The sequence below is a fragment of the Amborella trichopoda genome, chromosome 3 (genome assembly GCF_054954075.1).
Source record: "Amborella trichopoda isolate Santa Cruz 75 chromosome 3, AtrichopodaSantaCruz75HAP2 v2.0, whole genome shotgun sequence".
NCBI lineage: Eukaryota > Viridiplantae > Streptophyta > Magnoliopsida > Amborellales > Amborellaceae > Amborella > Amborella trichopoda.
In genome coordinates, this window is record NC_142338.1 from 26,269,048 (window position 1) to 26,294,211 (window position 25,164).

General features: G+C 40.2%; 1 protein-coding gene and 1 long non-coding RNA gene across 2 annotated transcripts in view; both read left to right on the forward strand.

Annotated features, from left to right (window-relative positions):
- Window positions 1-245: 245 nt before the first annotated feature.
- LOC110007556 (uncharacterized) lies at window positions 246-4,672 on the forward strand. The gene is made up of 4 exons (XR_002281504.2): window positions 246-683; window positions 2,176-3,390; window positions 3,486-4,202; window positions 4,288-4,672. It is a non-coding gene; the product is annotated as an uncharacterized LOC110007556 (long non-coding RNA).
- Window positions 4,673-17,467: 12,795 nt separating this feature from the next.
- LOC18437332 (uncharacterized protein ycf23) overlaps window positions 17,468-25,164 on the forward strand; it is a 33,302-nt gene continuing 25,605 nt past the window's right edge. Inside the window, exons 1-2 of the mRNA XM_011626213.3 lie at window positions 17,468-17,739; window positions 23,794-23,859. Coding sequence (XP_011624515.1) covers window positions 17,533-17,739; window positions 23,794-23,859 — 273 coding nt within the window. The 5' untranslated portion in view covers window positions 17,468-17,532. The remainder of the gene's footprint in view (window positions 17,740-23,793; window positions 23,860-25,164) is intronic.

Here is a 25,164-nt window from a genome sequence, read left to right on the forward strand (position 1 = left end):
AAATATTTTTTCTTTTTTTTATTTTGAAAAATGGGATGAGAAGGGGTCTTTTTTTTCAAGAATTAATTATTATTATTATTTGGTTAAAATAAAGAAAAAGAAAATTGGGTTAGGTGACACGAACTGTGTCGCCCGGACAACACCAATAGTGTTGTTCGTAAAACACATTTTTTTTTGGTTAAAATAAAAATAATAATAATAATAATAATAATCACAATAAAAATTTTGGGTTGGGCTACACGGACTGTCGCCTGGCGACGCATGTAGAGTCGTCCGTAAAAATCCAAAGAACCCACAGAAGTCCACCTATTATTTGAACAGCAGAGATTGATTTTTCCAAGTGGATGCTCTCTCTCCATTCATAAGTGGCCATCCTGGGCAATGAATCCAATTCATCTAAGAGACAAAATCGTTCAAATGCTTGTCCTTCCAATCCATGAAATCCTAGTCTCCTTTCTTGAGGTCTCAGCTAACTCTCTTTGATACTCCACACCCTCAAATGCATCTAGAACGTATTAACAATTTGAGACGCCCAAAAGAAGCTTTCCAGTGACTTGCTTCTCGTCAACAGAAGAAGAAAGTTGGGTAAACATGTCCTTTATGCTAGACCTTCGAAAGTCATTGAGGAGCGCAGGAGGTGAATAGCTGGATAAACGCGTCCGCCAGAAGGCTCCCGTACACAAGTACGTTGGTCTTCATTCTCTCTCTCTAGAATTAGGTTGGAACCATTTCAACCTCCACATATCATCCATTCTAGAGCCCATTTCAAAAATTTAGCTTCGATTTTCTCGGTAGTGTGACGATGGAAGGTGAAGGGCATCAATAGACACTTAAATCGCGTCATATTTCTAAATCAAATGGGCAAGAGAAGGTACAAGCTTCAAAAACCAAATGAGATTATGATTTTGGCGAAGTAAAATTGTATGATTTTTTTTTTTGCTCAAATTTTAAAAAACTTGTTTGAATCATTTAATTCACTTAAAAAACTTTCATTGTCATGTTTTCACTTTTGGTAGAAAATCTATTTCAATACCATTTTATTGGCTTCAAAGAATGCTTCAATATGATCATGATGCGTTTGTTGAAATGCTTAGTGAAAATTGGGGTAAGAGATGGTACAAACTTCAAAACCAAATGAAAGGGTAATTTTGATGTGATGAAATTGTATGATTTTTTTGCCCAAATTTTGAAAAACTTGTTTGAATCATGTAATTCATTTAAAAAGTTTTGATTGTTATACTTTCACTTTTGGTAGAAAACCTATTTCAACACTATTTTTTAAGCTTCAAAGAATGCTTGAACATGACCATGATGTGTTTGTTGAAAAACTTGGGTGGTTTTGAAAGTGACATACAACTGATTTTGGCTCAGTTAAAAAATGATGATTTTCCTCCCCAAATTTCGAAGTAGAAGATGATTTGCAAAGCTTCAATAGGATATTTTGATTGTGATTGGACATTTTTTTGAAAGATTGTTCGAACATGTGTGGATTCTACTCTTGAAATTGCTTTTGAGGTGCTTACGAACAGTTTGGTTAAATGGTTGAATGGTCGAGAGTTAGGTTGAATCCTAATTTCTTGTGCTAGACAAAGTTTATTCGTTTCTGGGTTCAGGTCAAAGTTTTTGCACCATCTTTTCTTTCTTCGAACTGTAAAAAGGGGCCAAAATACTCTTGAGGGCAGAATGACCAGAATACCCTTGAGTATAAACTGACCAGAATACCCCTGTGTGCACTTTCTTATTTTCGAGGGTAAATATGTGTGATTAGTACTACCCCTTATTTCTAGGGATGACAGAATGACCATAATGCCTCTTCGATGTACAAAATGACCACAATGCCTCGTGGATGTAAAAATGACCAAAATACCGCTAAGTGCAAAATGATCAAAATGCCCCTGAGTGTAATTTCTCCTTTTCGAGGCTAATCATGAGTGATTGGTACTGCCCCTTATTTCTAGGGATGGCAGAATGACCATAATGCCTCTTGGATGTAAAAATGACCAAAATACCCTTGAGTGCAAAATGACCATACCCTTCTTTTTTTTTTTGGATATTTTTTTTTTTGTAGGGATTTTGTTGCTCTTGCCTCCCTTATGGGGTTTTTTGCTGTTAATTTTTTTATTGATGGCTCCTCCCCTTATTTTTATGTTTTATTTATTTTTTTATTTTTTATAGGGGTTCTATGTAGACTGTAGAATGGGCGGAGTTACTGACTCCTGGGCAGAGACAAGCACTTGCCAGGATAGGTTTGTGGGACATCTGTAGGATCAGGCCTTTTAGCTTGGATGATGCTTTGATCATTGAGTTATGCCTTTGATATATACCGGAGACCAGCTCGATTCCTTATGATGTGACGAACTTGCTCCTACTCTTGAGGATGTTAGCCAGATTCTTGAGGTTCAGAGTGAGGGTGAGCCTTTTCTTAGTATTCCCCCAGAGTCGTCTATTAGTTATGCCTCTGACTGTAAGGAATTGTTTAGTATTCCTTATGAAAAGATCAAGGGCATGCATGAATCATAGATCCATCTTGGGAAGCTAAGGTGGGAATTTACTCATGTTCCCCATCGTGTAGAAAGGATGACGGGTGGTCGTGCTCCTCACATTTCGATTTCCGCAGGTAGTAGACCATCCCATAGAGGGAAGGCCCAAATGGAGGAGGGCAGCGAGTCGAGGGGTCCTAGAGTGAGTGGGTCGGTTCATGGCGAATCTAGCCGTCCTCCGACTAGAGCGGCTATCCAAGCTTTGGCAGAGTTGAGTGTCCGGTCATCAGTGGATCCAGAGGGAGTTGAGCGTGACGCTCCCGAGCTTGACGGTGTAGATATGGATGGGGGTGCATTTTTAGATGAGGACACGATACCTCCTCCAATGTTGCTTTCTAATGAGGAGTGGCGAGACCAAGAGAGAGAGAAGATTTGAGATGCGCATGAGCGGGTCATGATTGAGGATGAGCCATAGTTGTTTCGACAGGAGGTGGATTTGACCATCGATCATGAGCCACTTTCAGATGGTGAGAAATGTTCCTTGCGGGCTTTTTTCGTATATTTGTTTGGGGAGTATCTGTTTTCTGATCGATCCAATGTTCGAGCTCATTTATCGGTGGTTTAGCCGACCAGACGGCTGGATTATTTGGAGCCAGTAGCCCGAGGTCCGGCGATTGTGGGCTGGTTACACCATCATCTTTGTAGTGTTGCCAAGAGGGGCCGCTATTTGGGGGTGTTCAATTCTTCTCTAGGGTTGGGCATGGGAACATATCACTATTCCTCGCCCACTTCCAGGTTAGCACTGTCATTTATGACTATTCATCGTTGGTCATATGGAGTGTGGGAGACTGACGAGGTCTTCTCAAGATTGTACTACTCTCTATTCTTTGATACCCAGGCCACCGGGGAGGTGAGTTGCGAGTCCCTCTCTCTTTCCTTCGTTTTTTTTCTTTTTGAATAATAAATCCTACTCTTTGAGTTGACTTATCTTCTTTTATTTTCCAGATTGACTAGACTCCTATGAGAGTTGACCCTGTCTCAGCGATTTATGCCGCATATTCTCGAACTTTCAGGACGACGACCCATTTGATCTGCATGTTCTTAGTAATGTCATACTTTTCGGGTCGAGTACGACATCAGTTTGGCCTTCCTCAGTCTTCCTTCAAGATTACTCTGCCATGGACTCCAATTATGGTCAGCACTGCTAATGAGGATGCCTATATGAGAAAGATGACTCCTTGGATGGAGGAGTGGACGGATATGACTGCTCATGTTATCGGTGAGGAGGAGGAGGAGGAGAGCATTTATTTGTCTTTATATGAGGAGAAATACCGAGTTGTTTTGAGAGATGTAGCCGCCCTGATTGATCATGGTGAGGGAATGATGCGACAGCTGAGGACTGCCTATCTTGGCGGGGATCAATTTTCTGGTGAGGAAGTCGCTTCTCTTCCTGCTGAACGTGACTCGGTGATAGAGGAGCGAGATTCGATTGCTGAGGATCTCAAGAGTCTTCGTTGCGACTTTAAGGGGATGAGAGAAGCAAGGGACATGACAAAAGCGGAGCGTGATTCTATCAGGGATGAGTTGGAGAGAGTTCGTGCTTAGCTGGAAAGAGTACAATCGGTACCATCTTCTTCTGTTGTTGTTCCCACCCTTCCTGGACCATCTCCTGTCCGCATTGAAGATTTAGAGAGACGTCTAGATCGCTACTGATTGGAGAGGGTATGTTTTTCTTCTATACCCTTTTTTTCTTTTTTTCTTCTTTTTTCTTTTCAGCTTCTCTCATGTTGTGTTTTTGGTTTAATAGAATTCAGCCAGAGATCGATGCCATGAGCTTCTGAAGAATGTGAAAGGTCTTATAAATATAAGTGGTTAATTGTCAAGGCTTCTATTGGCAGCGGGTGGTAACCTTCTTTTGTAGATGCAAACCCTTATGTGAGGGTGCTGCTCCCATCTTTCGCTTGGAGTCAGTCGCAATCTCGGGCATCTACTTAGGTGACAAAGAGTCTGAGGGGGGTACAACAGAGGTTGGAGGGAGAGGCAAGCACTCGTACACCAAAGGTTGAGGAGGATTCAGGGTCCAAGATGTGACCTTTCTTCTTTTTCTCTCTTCTTCCTCCTTTTTTTTTTTTTGAGATCATTATGGACCTTAAAGTACATATAAACATTATGACTCTCTCGTTTCTTGTTTATCTTTCTTGTTCTCATTCTCCCCCTCCCCCCCCCCCCCCCCCCCTTTTTTTTTTTTTACTGCCTTAGTTGTGGGGTATTGATTTATCTTTACGTGTGCTTTTGATTCATCGAAGCCGAGTGGGATACTTTTTGTGCACACACTTTTCAAACTAAATGTTTACACATTCAGTCCCCTAGTTGTAGGGTTTTTATCTTGAATTTCGATTATCAGACCGTCATACACACACACGGGGATGAGCTTGCCTCATTTTACCTTAAGGGATCCAGTCGAGAGAAAGTCATCCCAGACTAGCCAATATCGTCATTGGCGAGGTTCACCCATCTCCGATATGTGGTAGTTGGTAGTTATACTCATACAACCATGGAGTGGCTGGCTAGTTTCGAGCCTTCATAACAGGTGTAGGAAGTTGGCTTTGAGAACGAGGCAAGACGACTAACAGTTTAACCTCTTGTAGTGATGGAGGAAGTCCTTTCTAAAAAAGTTTTGGAAATAAATGATTTAAAAGTCAATTTGAAAAGCATTTTCAAAAGGGACAGGCCTTACAGTTTTGCCACATGTGGCCCCTTTGGTGGTCATTTTCTTTATGTTTTACCCAAAGATAATGAAAAGGATTTCCTTGTGGAATCTTGAAAATTCAAAAGTCTTGAAGTTGTCCTCTTACATTTGGAGCTTTCATTTTGTGCTTCGCGGGTCCATGAAGAGTTCTTTGGATTATTGTCGGGCTTCCATCTTGAAGAAGTCTTGACGTTCTTCCAGAGTTCGCCGATGTCACTTCGGTTTTCCATTTATGTCACCTTCCAGCATCTTTCTGAGTTAGTTCTGTTGAGAACCTGCAGAGTTTAGGAGGAGTTTTCATCCTCAAGGTCTGCTTGTGCAGTGTTGTTGAAACTTGCAAGTACTTGTTTGTACTTGAGTGTTTTGAATTGGAAGCTCCTTCTTGGAGAGTTTTTTTTATTCTTTTTTCTTTACCCATGATGGCTTTTCAAGTTTTCACCGCGTTCATTTTTTTTTTCTTTTTTGTTTTTTTTTGTTTTTTTTGTGGTGCCTTCCAGGTTTTTCACCACTCTTTTGAACCCATTACGGGTAGTATTTTCTGAGATACATACCATTAATGGGGTCGTTGAGCTCATATCCCTCCTGATTTTTTATCTTGTGAGAATTGCTTGTGTGAACTCGAGTAACCACAAATGGCCCCTTCTAATTAGGTTTGAACTTGCCTAAAGGGGGTGGATTTGCAGGAGTGTGGAAGATTTTTTTGAGTACCATGTCCCCTTCTCTAAATTGTCGATGAACAACTTTTATTTGGTATGCCCTCTCGATTATTCCATGGGAAGCAACGATATTTTGTGTTGCTCGTAGTCGTTTTTCATCCAAAGCAACAAGGGCAGCAATTCGTGCTTCGATCTTTTGTTCCTCATCTGAATTTTAGTGAATAAGCACTCAGAGAGACGGTATCTCAACTTCAATGGAAAGCATTGCTTTCATACCATACACCAATGAGTATGGGGTCATGCCAGTAGGAGTCTTCTCAGTTCTTCGGTAGGCCCATAGCATGTCGTTTAGCTTTTCGTGTCAATCTTTACCACCCTCTATTATTCTATCTGTAATTCTGATAAGTCCTTTATTCATGGCCTCTGCTTGTTTGTTTCCTTGAGGGTAGTAAGGTGTGGAGAATTTTTGGGTTATCCCGAACATTTTGCATACCTTAGTGACCCTTTCATTTTTGAAATTGGATCCATTGTCAGTAATGATTGACTCAATAACACCAAATCTGAATACAATGTTGTTCTTTATGAAACGGGTAACATGTTGTCGTTCAATTTTGACAAACGATGTAGCTTCTACCCATTTGGTGAAGTACTCTATAGGCGTTAATATAAATGGTTGTCGTTCAAAGCTTTTGGTGAGATCATTCCGGTGATATCAACGACCCACATGGTAAAGGGCCGTACAGGCGGTGTTGAGTTGAGTGATACGGATGATGCATGGATGAGGTCTTCATAAAGTTGACATTTGGGACACCTCTTGACAAACTTCCAACAATCTTCGGCCATGGTGGCCCTGTAATAGCCTTGGCGCCTGATTTTCTAAGCTAAGGCGACTACCCTAGAATGACCTCCTTCATTGTGCAACTTTGTCAGTACTTCGTCGATTTCTGGCTGATCGAGACACCATAAAATGATGCCATCGAAGGATTTCTTGAACATGAGATCACCTCATATTAAGAATCTCATAGAAAACCTTCGAAAGGCTTCTTTATCCTTTTTGGTGGCTCGTTTGGGGTATGACCAATCTTTCAGCAGGGATAGAGCATCGTGGAACCATGGTTTTGCTTTAACTAGTGCATCTGAAGCCAAGAGAGACACTTTCCCATCGTTCTCATTTTCTTGCACTATTTCTTCTTCGATCCTTGGTGGGGAAGGGTCATGTGTGTTCTTGATGTAGAATGGCAGCATGGCAATTTATGAGGGAATATCAACCATTGAAGCAAGGGTTGCAAGAGTATCGACGAACTGATTATTTTCCCTAGTTTCTTGTTGAAAGGTGATTTTCTTAAAACATGGGATCAGCTTTTCCTCCTTTTCTTGATAAGGTTTGAGATTTTCTTCTTTCACCTTCCAAATCCCTTGAACTTGGTTTATGACGAGTAAGGAGTCATCAATCACTCATATATGCTGGATTTTCATTCCCATGGCATTCTCGAGCCTGTCTATCAAGGCTTCATATTCCACAATGTTATTGGTACATGGGAAATTCAATCTGACGGCTATTCCATTAAAATCTGCTCGGGTGAGCATAGTATACCTGACCCGTATTTGTTCCTTGTGCCGTCGAAGTATAGTTCCCAAATTGAGTCCTCAAATGTGAAGAGGTTTTCACCAGGGAGATCCATGTTGATAGGAATGTTATCTGGCAGTGTGTGTTCAGCCAAGTTGTCAGCAATAAATTGTCCTTTGATCGATTTTTGAGTGACATATTCGATCTCGAACTTGCTCAATAGCATTATCCACTTCACCAAACATCCGTTAAGAACTGGTCTCTCCAATAGATACTTGAGTGGATCTATTTTTTAGATGAGCTTGACTGTACGAGATAAAACATAATGTCTTAATTTCTGCATAGATCGCACAAGTGTCAAGTAGTGCTTTTCCACATCCATATATCTTGTCTCATAGTAGACCATGGTTTTGCTGATATAGTATATCATTTGTTCTTTTCCATGGTCATCATATTGTCCGAGCATTGCCCCCATGGTCTTCTCTTTCACAGATATGTATAGGAACAAGGGTTTATCTGGACTAGGAGGAGTAAGGATGGGAGGTTTGTTGAGGTACTCCTTGATTTGATCGAACACTTCTTAGCATTCATCATCCCATAGGAATGAGGTATCCTTCTTAAGGAGTCTATTGAATGGCGAGCACTTGTTAAAACGCCTTATGGCTTGTATGTGACCTTGAAGCCCACGGATTTCTCTGATGTTCTGGGGAGGGGGCATTTCAGTGATGACTTGTATTTTGGACGGGTCCACCTCAATGCCCCTTTGGCTCACTACAAAGCCTAGTAATTTGCCAGATTCAACTCCAAAGACACATTTCTGTGGATTGAGTTTGAGTTGATGTTTCTAGAGTCTTTCGAAAATGGTTCTCAAGTTGGTGAGTTGATCAGACCTGGTCTTCAACTTGACTAGAATGTCGTCGACGTAGTCTTCCATGATGGTGTGCATTAAGTCGTGGAAGATGTTAGTCATTGCCTGTTGATAAGTTGCCTCTGCAATTTTTAGGCCAAATGGCATGACACAATAGCAGTAAGTTCCCCATTGCGTTATGAACGATGTCTTGGCTTGGTCTTCTTCTGCCATGAGGATCTGGTTGTAACCCGAGAAGCAGTCCATGAATGACAACATCTGGTGCCCCGCAGTGTTGTGGACCAAGGCATTTATGTTTGTAATGGAAAATTGTCTTTAGAACAAGCCTTATTGAGGTCTCTGTAGTCGACACACACTCAAATCCTCCCGACTTTCTTGGGTACGACCACTATGTTGGCCAACTATTCTGAGTAATCGACAGGGGTAATGAACTACGTCTTGAGCAGTTTGTCGATTTCTGCCTTAATTTTGAGCTCAAGGTGGGTCTTTTGACGTCGGAGTTTCTGCCTTATAGGCTTTGCCCCTTCGTTGAATATTAGGTGATGTTGCACCAATGTGGGATCTAACCCTGACCAGGCGAAGACGTCGCGATATTCCTTGAAAAAGGAAATCAAATTGTCTCGCTCCTTAAGAGATAAGGAGGTTTCAATCTTGGTTCACCTTGGGTCCTTCTCAGTTCCTAAGTTTACATTAATCGTCTCTTCAATGATAGCCGTTGGGTCACCATCGAACCTCTTCTTGAATTGCTCAACATGGGAAGTGACTTCATCAGGTTGAGAGATTTCTTCAGACTCTTGGCTCTCTTGATCGTCGTCTTGGTCGTCCAATTCATCCACCGTTATTGGGTTATCTTGAGTGTTTATCGTTTTTGAAAATTCTTTTTCGTTATTATAAGTCTTATCATGTTTTGAATTTTCAACGGATTTTGAAATGTCACAAGAGGTGTCCTTTATAGGACTCGCGAGAGATATGTTGGGGACTGGACATAGGGTGGTTAGATGGCCACCCTGCGCCTATCCGTTTTTTGGCACCGGGACTTGAAGGTACCGTTGGTATGCTTCCAACGATTCTCGAGATAGAGGAGTGATCGACCAATTCTGTTCCTGAGTTTGTATAGGTGGATGAGTACGCTTGGCTATGTTTGAGCCAATTCTGCATACCTTCAAATCCAGGTCAGCAAAAGGGTCTTCAATCCCTAGTTCATGTATGTGTTGAGGTGTGGAAGAAGAGTTATTTCCCGTTGGGGATTGAAGGATCACCTTAGGTCGTTTTGAAGGACAGGCATCGAGAAGATCGAGGCTATGAATGCCTCTAGAGACAAAGCCCGGATAGCTTGAAGGCTTCATTCAGCTTTGAAATAAGGTGAGAGAACATCCGAGACCTTGGGAGAAGAGCATGTACCAAGCTTCGAGGGACCCGAAACCGTATCGATGTTGACATTGGATAATGTCACCCATCGATGCAGAAGTTTGTAAAATTTGAGGAACAGGGTCACCGGCCTCTAGGCGTAAGGTGGCACAATCGGCTTGCTCGAAGGAAGCAAGTGGGATTTCTCCGAGCTTGACCCCTACCACTAGCTTCCCGTTATGTACACTAGGATTGGGAAAATAAGGGATTCAACACATACCTTCGCGACGCCATTTTTAGTCGAAAATTTGAGGCATTGATGGAGCGTAGAGGCAACCACGAGGTTTTCATGCAGCCATGGTCTTCCTAACAGCATGTTGAATGAATGTTTTATGTCCAAGACATAAAACTTTATCATTTTGACAATAGGGCCGTCCTTGAGTGTGAGAGGCAGTATGCCTTCAGCTTGTCATTTGGTCCCGTTGTATACAGCGATAGTTAGCTGACATGGCTCGAAGTCATCCGGGCTCTTGCCTTTCTGCTTCATTGTTTTCATAGGGCAATGTTTAAGGATGCCCCATTATCAACAAGCACTCTCCGTATCTCATATCCTTGCATGAAATGGTGATATGCAGAGGTTGGACATGAAAGTGATTGAAGCTGGCTGAGATGTCATCGTCCGTGAACACGATTGGAGTTGGTGTCATCAGTTGGTTGATCATTCTGCACAACTCTTTTGATTGTGTGCTACTCGGGACATGTGTCTTGGCGCGGGCCTTCTCGATCTGGGCTCTATGTGCTGGTGAGTAGCTCCAAGATGAAGATCTGAGCTTGGATATTCCCGAGATGAGCTTATAGATCTTAAATAGTTGCGGATCCTTGAATTTCTTAATTCAGTTTGTGATCCGCGACCCTTGTTGGTTACCTAGCTTTTGAGGTGTTTCTCATTCTTTCATCGAGGGTATCGGTCATCAATTGAATGAGATTGAACACTCGGACTCTTCGGGTTAGGGAGTCAACCTCGCCAGCCTGAAGCTCGATAGGGTCAGCCCTAGCAAGAGTAATGTGAGACTTTCGGATGTTGGCCCCTTGTTTGGAAGATGATCCATTTTTGTTGATCCTGACTATGTCGATCTTTAATATAGCATCTTCGTCATATTGGTCCCACTTTGGTGGATCATCGAAGGTTTGAGGTGAAGGGCTTCCTCTTAAAAGACTCAAAAGATCTTCTTCGGGCTTTTGAAGGTGATGATCACAAGCAAATATGAATTGACTAAGATCAACTTCTTCGTCTCCACTCTCAACCATGTGAATGACAACGTTCTCTTTTGAGTTGTTTTGAGCTCCCGACTTTTCGGTCGTTGTGACCATATTTTTAGGGAGTGGATTTGTGAAGATAGCCATCTTTTTATTAAGTTCTTCGACAGGTTGATTTCTAGGTGCGACGGTGATGTCCCCCCTATTGATTAACCCTTGAATCACCCGTTTCAAATACAAGCAGTTTTGAGTATCATGAGCATGGTTTTGATGCCATTTGCACCACCTGCTTTTATCCGTGACGTGAAATGGTGGTTCAATTGGTGATGGGAGATAAACCATGTTTCTAACCAGGAGTAATTCCAACACTTTTTCTAATAGGTCTTTGAGCAGGGTGAAATTATCCTCTCGCCTTTGATTAATGTTTAGAGTGTGGGCTCTAGGCGGAACCCTTTAGTTTTGGTTTTGATTATTGCGTTGAACAGCTGAACCTTGAGCCGGTCAGTAACAACAATCTCATTAACTTGATTTGAAGCATTCCCCTTGTTATTGTTTTTATTCTTATTATGGGGAGTTGTTATCGGCTTATTGTCGGGCCTGGTGCTGAGGAGTGTCCCTCTGGCCCTTTCATGTTGCTCCACCCGCTTGATCATGGAGTCGAAGGAGTGGGGGATAAGACCTTGGTTGAAGAAGGCCATGTATTCAGGGGCGGCATTCTCTAAGCCTATGGAGATTTTGGCTGGGTCCGTAAGTGGACATTCTATGACCCGCATCGCCGCCTTGCGGAATCGACTGATAAAATCCTCGAAGGATTCTCCTGGGTTTTGTTTTGTTGCATTCAGCTCACCTAGGGAGAGAGGTCTTGGTGTCGTCTAGCAGTAGTGAGAGACGAATAGGTTGAACATTCTGTCTGGGGTGATGTGTGGTCGAGCAGACATTGTTCTCCGATGCCAGTTGAAGGCCTCACCGGTCAATGTTTATGGAAATATGGCCTTTAGTTGGTTAGGTTTGCCTTGCAAAGCTCGAACGGAGAGGAGTTACGCGTTGACGTGAGTATCTAGATCTCTCTTCCCATTGAACTTGTTTCTAAATTCTGGGATGAAAAATCCCAAGGGAAGGTCTTCCATGCCTCCAAGGGTCTCATGAACATAGGCCTTTGGGGGTAGGATTTCATGCATGCCCATTCCTACTAACATATCCTGCATTGCTTTTAGGGTGCCTTTGTGTTGAGTATTTGGCATGACAATAGGCCACCGGTCGGTGGATTCCCAAGCGTAGATTGATGAGTTGAGACTTGGGGTACATGTTGGCTTGCATGGGCCTGAGATTGATGAGCCGCAGTCACCAGGGCAGTTTTATACATTTATGCTTGAGGAGCATACTGATCCATAGGTATCGCCACCGATTGCGAAAATTGCATGGTTTGTTGGACTAGATGAACTAGAGGGACCGATTGAAGTTAGCTGACTCGGTTGTGCTAGGGGTTGACCTATACCACTAAGTTGGTTTAGGATTGACCCGTAAGCTGGGGGCATGAACAGTATAACCTAGGTCAACTAGACTTTTAAGGGTTGCTTGGACACCTATTTCGCCTATGGGTTGGTCTAGATTGACACCTCTGCTTCGTAAAGTGTTCAAGACATCATGAGCTGTACTTTGGTGGCTCGAGGTTGGGTTGGATCCCTTAGACTTAGGTGGGTCTTGGTTTTGAGGTCGCTATGCCTCAGGGTTATCTTGGTTTGAGTTATGAGAATGGGCGTTTGATGTTACTTGAACATCTTCTCTCACTCGACTCCTACTTTGGTTGCATAAGAGCCCTTGCAAGACGACCCCAGGTCGGACCCCTTGACTAATTAGATTTTTTTGGGCTGAACTAACTTTTCGGATCACACAGATCTCAGGATTAGGAGTGGACCCTTGGGACTCTGCCTCTAATTGAAGACCTAGGTGTTGGATAATGGATTGACCTGAGTTCTACCGATAATCCCAAGGGATTGTAGCATACTGGTCCCTAGGTTTGAGAATGTTAGGCTTAGAGTCGGTTGTGGAGCGATCATCATAGTCACCTGAGGTAACTAACATAGTGATTGCTTTAGGTGGGGTTTTAGAATCTAAACTTAGGTAAGATCTGAACTCAATGACTTAGGGCAGACCTAGCTTGACTCTAGAGGCAAAACCTTAACTGAGACATAGGCTAAAACTAGACTGGGTTAAGACCCTGAACTAGGGTAAGCCTAGTCTGGCTCTGGAGGAAACTCTAAGCTTAGACCTATGCTAGAACCTATATTGAAATCTAGACTAGATGGGTATGAGTCATGGCTCGGACCAAGAGTGGGTCTAGGTTCGGACTTGAGTGTGAGCCTGGTTCGGACCTGGACTGAGCTGGGTGCATGCCTAGGCTTGGACCTAGAGGGTTGTGATAATCAGATCGAGTATGGATCCGGACTGGATCAAAGTTGGTTTAGGCACGAGCTCTTGGCTCAGACCAAAAGGGGGCCTAGGTTTGGACCTGGGTGTGAACCTGGTTCGGACCTAGGCTAGGCTGGGTATAAGTCTGCACTTCGACCCAGAGATTTTTGATGGTTAGATATGGACTTGGATTGGATCAAGGTTGAACTGGGAACGAGCCTTCGGCTCAGACCAAGAGAGGGCCTAATTTCAGACCAAGGCGAAACTTGGTTCGGACTTGGGCTAGGTTGGATACAAGCCTGGACTTGGACCCAGAGGGTTCAGCTCGGACCAAAAGCGGATCCGATCCGAGATCTAAGAGTAACCAACAGAAATAAGCAAGCACAATACATGAAAACGTTTGACCTAGATTAAAAGGTAGGCTTGGCTTGAGAGTGGGTTCCTAACTATTGAAATGCCGCTAGGCTGATGTAGGTCCCCACATAGGTCCTGGGCGCCTGTTATAGGATGTTCACCAGGTCCTACTATACGTGGAGTTGCTTTGAGGCAAAGGATTATGAAGGGGCACTCATAGTTAAAGTTACGCGAATCCCAACCACCTTGACTCTCAAAGCTAGGTTCCCCTCACGCTGTTAATGCAAATTTTTGGGGTTTTCGAAATATTTGTTTGTTGGTTTCCGGGGAATTCCTGGTTTGGTGAGTGCTGGAGTGTGTAAAGAAGCACGTAAGCAAAAATAAAGTGGCAAGCAGGTAGGCACACAATGCAATGAAGAAATAAAGCGAGCGCTTGACACCAGTTGTGCCAAGCGATGCGCGCTTTGAGGCGATGCTCGCTCGAAGCACATTATAGATGGAGGGGTAAGCAACCCTTAAGAAGGTATAGTCAAGACAGTGAGACCAAGCACGGTCCATGCTAAGTCGAGCTTGGCTCGAGTCGAGGACGACTCGAATGGGATACAGTTCAGGGAGGGTGCAAGCAACCCTCAATGTATTTTTATTTTTATTTTTATCTTTTTAACTTTGATGAAACACAATTAACTAAGCGTGATGAAAGCAAAGCAAACATGATTTCAGTCAAAATTAATGAACTAAAATAAAATCAGAAAGCCGGTAACAGAACATACCTATCTAAAGAAAAATAATTTTTTTATATTTTTAAAAATTTTATTTTGAGCTAAAATTTGGTGGACAAGAAGCCAAAAGGCTATGGAACAAGCCTATGGGTTCCCAAAATTTTTCTGGAACCACTGCAGTTGGGGGACACGGGTGGTGTCACTCGGGCGGCACTACTGGTGTCGCCCAAAAAAAAAAAAAAATATTTTTATCTTGATGAAATAAGGCTACCGTAGACTTTCAGAAGTAGGGAAAACAATATTTATAATGAAATATAAATCCCTCTTTCTTTCTTCTTCTTTTACTATTTTGATTCTATTATATTTATTTTGATTTGTTAATTTGCTTTAAAAATCGTGTTTTGATGCTCTTGATCATGCTAGCTCTGCCACAGATCTGAGAGTAGATCTGCTCGTTTTCAGGTAGATCTGCCCTCAGATCTGAATTCAATTTGTTATACTTCTCTACCACATATTTTTAACAAGTTTAAGGTGTCAAGATCCGAGAGATCTTTGTCTGAAGATCTGTCAGATTTTCATCGTAATCAGAGAAGAGCAATGAGTCGAGGGTTCCTAGAATGAGTGGGTCGGTTCAGGGTGAATCTAGCCATCTGCCGACTATAAGATAAGGCTTTTTGCATTTTCAGTGGTCTAAGGTGTTAAGATCCGAGAGATCTTCATCGGAGGATCTGTCAAATTTTCATTGTAAACATTTTGGCGCCCACCATGGGGCTTTCGAGCTTGATCCAAGCACCAAAATACGATTTTTATTCATTGTTTTGCACTGATTTCGGTCACAAGAGGTCCCAAATATCAACTTTGACTAGGATACAGGGTTTCGGTGCTGCAAAACCATGTTTTTTCTGGGCGACCCACTAGTGCCGCCATAACAGTTTCAGAAGATTCTGAAAATTTGTAGATTTATTCTAGGGTCTCTCTTGTGACTGCTCAAAAAATTTCAGATCAAAATAAATTTTTTTAAAATACCAAAAATATATTTTACTTGATACAGATCTCTTCTATCTACATTGTTCTGCTTTACTCTGTTTTAAAGAAACAATACCAAACCGGGCCGGATGGCCCGGGACTCCCGAGCCTTCGAGGGCTCATCCGTATCAGAACAGGCGTCATCTTTGCCTCTCTGATTCGAATGTTGACTAGCAGATCTGTGGTTGAAGAAGGGTTGTTGTGCCCTGGAGATGGTTTAGAACTAGGGTTGCTGTGCCCTAGATCTAAGGTTTAGGTTTTTCAGGCTTAGCGTTAGGGTTAGGGTTTTCTTAGCTAACTCTTTCCTAGGGTTTTTCTCACTTTTTCTCTAGGGTTTCAATCTTTTTCAAGCCATTCCTCAAATGGCCACGAAAAGACATCTTATAGGGATCAAGGATATGTTGGAAAGGACAACTTTCTATAACCACTAGATCCTCATCCCAAAAAATCCAATTTTGAGGTACGGATCTGGGCGACGCCCAAAACATTTTGGCAAAAATCACCCAAAAGGGCAAGGAATCGAAACCTTGGTGAGAATTTTCAATTTAAGACCAAAGGGGTTGGGACGAGTGGTGTCGCCAAGACTCAAATTGTGTCCAAATTTTTGTTTATAACTTTGGGTGTGTTCCTTAACCTCATATGAAGCTTTCGGAGAAAATTTGGGTCAAAACGAATTTTTTTACTATTTTTAATGATTTTTATGGTAAAACAATGCGTCTGTAGGGTTCCGGGTAGGCAGATTGCTTCTGGATCACAGGGTAGGCTGTGTGAAATATGAATTTTGTGTTCACTAGGTCAGTGTGGTCCTAAGGGTTCAGGAAACCATATAATTTGTAAGATTTAAAATGGGGTGTCTACATTAATATAAGTAAAAATAATTTTAGTTGTTGTACTAAATAACGTAATTGAAAATACAAAAAGAGAAAAATGAAAGGACAAAAAATTAGCTGAAAATTTTAAGTTATGCTTGCTAAATAATATAATTTAAATTATATTTTATTAGCAACAAACAAATATTCCTAGATAGAATAATTAGTTGAAAATACAAAAAAAAAGTGAAAATTCCTTCTTTTTTTATTTGTCTCTACTTTTCTACACTTTTCAAAATATAATTTTAATTTGAAAAATATGTATTTGTGAAGATGGAACCAACTAATTATCTATTTTTCTCTCTAAAATCAAATCTCTCTTTGAAAATGTCATTTCAAGATTGTTTTTTTTTTTCGTGTGATTAACATTTATCACATACAATGCACATGCGTATCTCTAGTATTTGTAAAGGGTGAGGTTTGTACAAGATGCGATCAAGTAAGGTGCACCTCGAAATTTTGTTGGAAGCTATAGTGCTGGTGTTGGAAATCGTAAAATGGCTTGAAAATATATTTTAAACTTTAATTATGAATTTTAATTTTTTTTTTAAAAAGTGCAGTTCGAGTATATCTACAAGCATATCTATAAACACTCTTTCCTACTTATATATGAGGTGCATCTTACTTCTATAGTGGAATGTTATAGCATTTTATAAACTTGTAGTATCTATACATAATAAAATATAAAAAAGAAAAGGTCAAAATAAGATCGAGGCCCTATTAAAAGAAGTAATGACTTCTCTCAAAACTCCTAAAATTATAGTTCCGGCATTGAAAACTTTTTAGATCGATCGTCTCGCCCTGGACTATTATAATTTGGAAAAAAATCAAGATTTTAAGCCTAAAAATAGTATATCTTATTACACATTATCTATACCGTTTATTTTTCAAGTGTTACGTATCCACAAGATTTAGACCTTTTGTTTGAGTTTCAAATTTCATAATTAGTAGGGAAAATTGATTTTACAACATTAGACAGATTTCTCGTGCCACAGTGTTTTCCAGAAGAAGTTAATACGTGAGGCTTTTACTTGTTTTTCATGAGGCGCGGGGTTTATAATGGCAGCTGCATCATAAAAAAGTTCACTAAAAAGTAAAAATTACGTGTGTTCCCTCGGGAGCATGCTATAGGTACTCATTTAACATTAAAGCGCACAGGATAGAGCGGGTAAGAACTTAGTCCCGCCACTCTGCAGCCTTATCCCTGCTCTCTCCGCCCCAGTCTACAGCCATGGCACTAAGTATCACCTCCACATCGTCTCCTCTAAACACCAACCTGCAACACCATCTTCTCCCAGGCACAGGCAACCCACTCTCTCTATTCTTTCCCCAAACCCATTTTCAACTGAAGAGGGGGCCTTCATATGCTATAAATGCCTCTCTTTCAGCTTCCAAGGAGTGGGTACTCAAGGAATTCCATGCGCGAAAGGCTCTAAAGGTTACAAACCCTCTGATTTTATCAAACTTTCATATTCTCCGCTTATGAATGTGCTTTCATGCATATCCATGTCCTTATTTACGATTGTGGATCAGTTCTCATGGTTCTTGTTCATAGTCGTTCTTTTGTTTTTAGAATTCCTTTTTATATTTCAGTTATTAGTCACTTGTAGAGTTTGTTTCCGTTGACTTTGTTTCTTTGAATATTAAATGTACCCAATAAAATGGATGATGTTTACTCTTATGTTAAAATGTAGATAAGAATTTCTTGTGGCATTTGTGATTTCCACATATTAATGAGGAATATATGGAAATAATGGCCAAACTTAGGATTCACCCTGTTTTGGATAAGTTTGAATCTCAAACTTTTACAACTTGTATATCAGAATTCTGATAGATGTTTTCCACTGCGAATGGAATGACTTGTTTAGTATAATTCAAGAATGTTCACACTTTTTTATTTTCTTTGTAGTCTAGCAGAGGGATTAGAACCTTTTTTTTTTGGGGATAAGTCAGTGGTGATTTGGGCCCTTACACGTTTTTCATTAATAAGTAAAAATGGTACAAATGGATAACGAGTTTATGGTACAGTTCTTTTATGCAAAGTCCTAGCCATATCAGAAGAAATTAGAGGGGAAATAAAATCAGGTGGCTGAGCACGCCAAACTGTGGCCTTAGAGAGACTTGTAGCACTCGTGGCCAAGTGATCGGCCACCGAGTTAGACTCTCGGTAGACATGCTTAATACTCCAGGGGCGGCCATCCAAGTGGTAAAGGCAGTTAGCTGTTATAATACAGAGATTCCAGTGGGGCTTATGGCGGCCGTGAAGGGAATGCACTAGAATCTGCAAATCGCTCTTAATGAGCAGTGGAAAGCAATGCAGCTCAATAGCTAGCTGAATGCCTCGCTAAAAATTTAGCAACATGGTTGGATGTGTGCCCTAGAGGAACAACAAAAGCGAAACAAAATCCTCGCTTATCGTTTTTGATAATTCCTACACAATCAGCTGCTCAAGGGTTGCCAAGGGATGAGCCATCAATGTTTAGTTTATAGAGATTTGCTGGGGGTGGAGACCATGAGACCAAAATCAAAGTTTAAAGATGCAGTGGGTGCCATTGGATTTTGAGGTTATCAACTATAGGCTTCTCTGACGGGTGGAAAGTCCATCCTTTCACCTTTGCTAAGCCCGCAACAGTAGAGATGATCCGGTGCAACAATTGTTCTCTTTTTTGTCTCTTTCCTTCAAAGATACTCAAATTCTTTCAATTCAGAGGACCCAGATGGTTGTGGAGAATAGAGAGATCCAAACATTACGTAATCCTATTGATCAGAACCGGAATTTGACCTAGCTCTCAAATATTGAAGGTATCGATGGGCCTATAGGGAAACTTTTGCCACCTCGGATGTTGTGCTGCGGACCCCTTAATACTGTAACTGCAAAACCAAAAACCTGAATCCTGTCATTCAAGATATGGTTATATATACTTAATTAGTATATAAATCTGATGCCCTTAAGCTTTTCCAATTTGGAAGATTAGTTGGGAACACATTTAAATATCTTACGATCTAATAGAGATTTGTAGTTGTGGAGACCTGTTCGAAATTCTACTAGGAACATGGATACATCACACAACTAGACATTGAAATATGTAGTGGAAAGGTGCTGCAAAAAGACATAAAGAAACTACGATGGATGTGATGAGATCTATGAGGAGGTACAATGGCCTTGAATGAAACTTTGAGTTAGGCATTTGTACAATCATGTTTATCCTCAAAAGTGTGCTGATTAAGTCGTAGAACTAACCCCCCATAACTTTTATATTGGTAGATAAATATGAGTGTTTTGAAAGCTTGGGGACTGGCACTTCGTACGCGTTCTAGACCAACTCAGAGATAAATTTCAGGACAACACTGTCAAGTGTTGTTTGAGATATTCCATGAATCGTAACAGATCCTATGTCTATGGCATTAGAAGCCTAATTAAAAGTATAAATCCTCATTTTTAAACTAGTAAATGATGAAATAACTCTTAATGAGATAGTTGGTTAAAGAGACCCAGTCGAAAAGTCCCCTGTAGCTTATGAGTATGCTCCTACTAAATTGCTCATATAAATAAATGCAAAATGAAGGGCCCCTCTTTCACAATGGGATGTGTACTATTGCTGTGTTCACTAGAAGATAAGTATGATGTAGAAATAAATGAACTCGTCTTTAACTTAGATTATAATCATAATGGATCGATTACTGTTTTTGGGTCCTAGAAGAAGTAGATTTATGTCTTTTTGTGTTCAAAATTGATGCCATTATCTTCAAAACTACATGGGTTTAACCAAACGAGAGCTGCTAACCAAATAACTAATGTCAAGGGAAACTGTTGGCATCAGTATTATCAGGAATAAAATTCTACATATGTTATCAGAAACCAAAACAATGACCACAGTGAGATTGCACAAATCAATATAGAATGCTGCTAGTGGCAATGATAGCTGTTACCCACAATAAACTTAGCATTATGCTCAAAGAACGAGCGTTAAGCTCAAAGAACGAGCATTAAGCACATATATACACAAACATAAATCAGGGAATTGCATAACACGAATACGACAGAGCAGTAAAGTCACAGAAGGAGCATTAACTGAAACAAAAAACTCGGTTAATATTGTCGAAAAATTCAGCAACAACAAAACTAAAATTTTGAACAAAATAATCTTCAAAACTGAACAAATACAAAGAAACATATAAGTGCTCAATTTTGGGCCCAGAGGCACGGGGTGTTCTTGTGATCTTCAAGGTATGCAATTCCTCCTACTTGATTTTTCAAGGTATAATTGGGCTCTAGCGAGGATACCTCTTGGATATAGCCCAGCTTAGGGCCCATTTGTTTGGTGGGTAAGAATACACTAGGAAAGTTCTTTCCTTTGCCCTAATGCTTTTCCATGCATGTTTTTGCGAAAGAGATAGTTATTGTAACAGGTGGGAAAAATGCTGTATGTATTTTCATGAGAAAGCAGTTTCATACCTACTTAGGTGTGAAAGTACTTACCCACGCTGATGGGAAAACTTTCTCGGTGAATGAACTTTCCCAGGTCCCCCAAAAAGCACTTTTCCAAGAAACAATTGTCCCCTCAGTGAAGCACTATAACTTCAATGTTTTAAAACATCAGTCTGGGCAGAGGACACAACCTTGAGTTGAGTAACTTAGGTGACTTGGCACAGTCTCGGCCTAGCCCAGGCAAGGGCCAAAAATAACATAAAAATTCCAAAAAATTCAAAAAATTACTGCAAAGTCTCTAAACATATGAAAGAAGTCAATAGAAATGAAAATATAAAAAGTAAGTAAAAATTGAAAAAACGACAAAAAATTGATCTTATAGTCTGAAAATTGATGAAACACCAAATGATGTTTTAGTTGCTATTATTATAATGTCTAGTGTAATTCAAATTAGGCCCATGAATTTTCACTTCTCAAGTTCATATTGAAGAGATTGAAGAATAATATTAAGATAAATGTATCGTTAGTGCCCTACATTAAGTCACAAACAAAGAATCATGGTCTCATGGAGAGAACTCTGATATAAGAATACATCAATCTACACTCTAGTACTAAAAGGAGTGTGGTAGGTACATACGGACCTTGAGCGACAGGGATGGGGTCCCTCCCAAATATTTATGACATCGAGTGAGCAGTCTCCATCCTAGCAGTCCCTAACTCAAAGGCTTTGGTTGCCTTGCCTGGCTTTAGTGGTCCCTATCCTAAAGTAGCCAAGTCTAGTCCACTCCTCATGCTCGTGGCCACCTTCGCTCTGTTGCACACGCTCACCACCTGGACTCTATCTTTATAAGTACATCCTTTAACAAATCAAAAAAATTTTAAAAATTGAATTTTGGCATTTTTTGAGAGGGGATACTACTTCCAAAACAACGGAGGCATGCTACATGCATAGAGAGATGGATAAAAAAAAAATCAGCATCATAACACCTGAAAAAACAAAAAACCGAACACTATAATTGGACTCAATACAAGTTATAAGATTTTCTTTTTGCACAAGACAATTGAAGAAAAAAAAAAAGAATGCTACTCATTTTTTATTTAAAATGCAATAATAACATAAATATTACTAGATTGAGTGATACTTGTGGAAATAAATCATATATATGAATTTGAAATAGAAAAACGGAACTTACCCAAAACTTCAGGAATGATCCCCAAATCATCACACGTGGGGCAAATCAATTCCTCAAGTTCTTGTCACAGCTTTCCCAATCAACCCAAATGAAATCCTTGAAACGAGTTTTGGGGGATATAGGAGACCCAAGCTCTTGAAAAATTGAGATGAATCTGAATTTTAATTATCTTTAATCCTGAGTTTTATGTGTTTCTTTGTGAAAATCAAGCCTACTGTTGGATGAACCCTAAATTAGGCTTAGGATTCAAATCTCATCAAAGATCGCATCGCAAACTTTTGTATTCGGACCAACCCTTGCCCGAAATATTTGATCCAAAAAATTTATCACATCTGATTTTTCTCTTAAATCTAAGGCTTCTATTAGATATATCAAGCATAACTCTAGCTAAGGACTCAATTTGGTTTCAAATCAGTAAACTTAGGGCTCAAAATTGAAGACAAAAATAAAAACAGGGGCAGACCCACCCCCGTTGTTCTAAAACATATATGATACTCATATGAGTCAGCCGGATTTTTCATAGTACTCACCCGAGTTTGTAAGCTGCTCACCCAGGTACCTTACTGGGTATTTTGTTCCAACCTCAGCAACCTGCTAAGGCCAAGCTACTCATGCAAGTCCAAGTTAACTTGGATGCGTTTTTGAACAGTGTGTGACGCTCTGGTTTGGACACCCAAAGAGAGGGCTAGATGTGCAAATGCCATGCTTATTTGACTCCTACTGGACACCTCGATTCGAATTTTGATGGTGAAAAGTACGTTAAAAAAAGGTTCGGCCTGGAGAGAGACTAAACAATTGTAGAGAAGCTCCCCTAAAAATACTACAAATGTTAAGATATAGAAAAAAGAAGGAAGAAGCTTTCCTCGGATTCACCAATGAAGATGAAGAAATATGAAGGAACCCTCTCCCTAGATGTGTGGGGTATATATTGACTCACCAAAATATAATGATGTGTAGTGGCCTCTATTGGCCAACAAAGAGTTGTGTTTATAATGGTCAACAAGGTGGTGTGCTTGTATTGGTCAACAAGGAGGTGAGCTTCTAGTGGCCAACATGGAGGTGTGCTGGATATAAATTATCCCAAACAATCTTGGAAACAATTAATTGTCGAAAGAAAATAGCCCCTACATTATAGGCAATGACTTAAGTTGTTTTGGAACACACAAAATACCAACATTGATAAACCATGAAATCAAGTCCATTAAAAGAATTGTGGGGGCGTTAATGTTGCTTCTTGTAGATATGAAATGCATTTTCAAGGGGAAGTTTAAGGCTGATGGCAACTGTTAAGATTGAGCAAGAAGAGAGAGAAAGTAACATTTAAGCACAAGGTAAAGAAAAATACAGATGTCTTTTTCACTGTATGCAAATCGTGGGGCAATGCGTCCTATATATACACAAATCCCTATGGAAGTTAATATACAGGCATGCATAGGAGTTACAACCATTAGGCATGACTGTTACATCAAGAAAACCTGTCAAATATGATAGGATATTTTACATGTTGTCATCACATGCCAATTTCTTGAATGGAACTAGTTTCCACATTCTGTTGTCATTTTTTAGGTCTGAGCATATCCAGTTGTTATTTATTATGATAATAAGCATGTTCACATTTAGTTTTCCTGAGTGGCTCAACTTATTATGATTCTCTCTGTGATTTGATGAATATAAATTGTCTATTTTAAATGTTGGATTTTATCAACTTTGGAGTTCCAAAGATCTTTTGTATATAGAGAAAATCCCAGTGAGTTGTTTACTTATAGCCCTCTTTTGTTGCTTTGAAAAAGAGTATTCATCATCTGCCTAAAATTAAATGCTGAATGTTCTTTCTCATTTACATGGAGATTTTGTGAAACATTTTGTACAGATCATATCAGGGTTGCAAAATTTTGACGAGGAAAATGTGGCTGCTGTTGTTACTGCCGCAGAAAAGGTTAGTATACCTGGATAGATTTATCTGAGAATTATTAAATTAATTTGATATATAATTATTGGACATGCTAAAATTTCACTATCTGCAGAATTGAGTCATTGGACGACACATCAAATGATATTTGCATGCAGTTTATCTTCAAATCTTTAAAATTTTGAGTAACTATGGGGCAATTTCAGATTCTAGTTAAGGATGCACATTTTTTGAGTAACACAATCGGAGTTGAATTTCTTTAGATTAGTGAAATAGTTGCTAATTGCATAATTATCTAAGACATAATTGACTACTCAAGTTGAATAAAATATATCAAAATTTTTGTGTGCTTTAAAAGTTTTCCCAAGTTTTTATAGATAGAAACGACAACTGCTCAGCCAAAACTGAACAATGGTATTTATCTTTTTGAAAATGGAAGGATGTTTGAAACTAAATTCCTAATAACAAAAAAGAAGCTCGTTATACAGTTTTGAGGTTTGATCGTTTCTATTTGGTGTTTGGGGATGAGCTGGTTATTTAGCATGTCAAGATTTTTAATCCTATGGCATCCCACTTTGATCTGTATACCATCAGTGTTGCACATAATGTTCATGTTATAACTAGTATATCTGTCTAGCAAAAACTACATGCCTTGGTGTTAGGGTTTGTGGCCTCAAAGCCCGTGAGAGCATATAAATATCATAAATGTAGTGAAAATTGCACTTCAGTCAAAGTGTATGTTGATTGACCGACCCTGGGGTAAGCGGTCTATGACCTGTGTCATTGTCCAAAACCCGTTTCCCCTTGGGCTTAGGCACTACCATTGAGCATTTCAAGAGGGCCATCCCTTTTTGAGGTCGAAGAGATGCCAAGAGATGGTATATAGGGCAAGAGAGTTTCGTGATCTCCTATGTGTGGTTGTAGGCCTGTGAGAGCATGAGCCGATTCTTCAATAAACTTTTGCACATGTGTATATGATAGCCACATTCTGGGAAGGAACTTTGTAGAGGGATATGTATAAATATGCATAGAGAGAGTACATGTATTTGACCTGCCCTTTTTTTTTTTTTTTTTTCGGGATGGGGGACTGTATTATACATACTGGAATTTTGGTTCTACTGTTTATTGGCCAGCTTTGGTGGGCTAATCATGAGCCCCTATGCATGATTTTGGGTCATGTGTCCCATTGAGTTGGTTTGGAAAGATAGTAATGGATCACGGTTTCTGGCTTAGGTGGAGTGCCCTAAGAGTCATTTCTCTTGACCTATTGGTACCAATCCATTTTTGGATGTATTTATGAGGGATTTAGAATTTTTTAAGAACCTCAGAAAT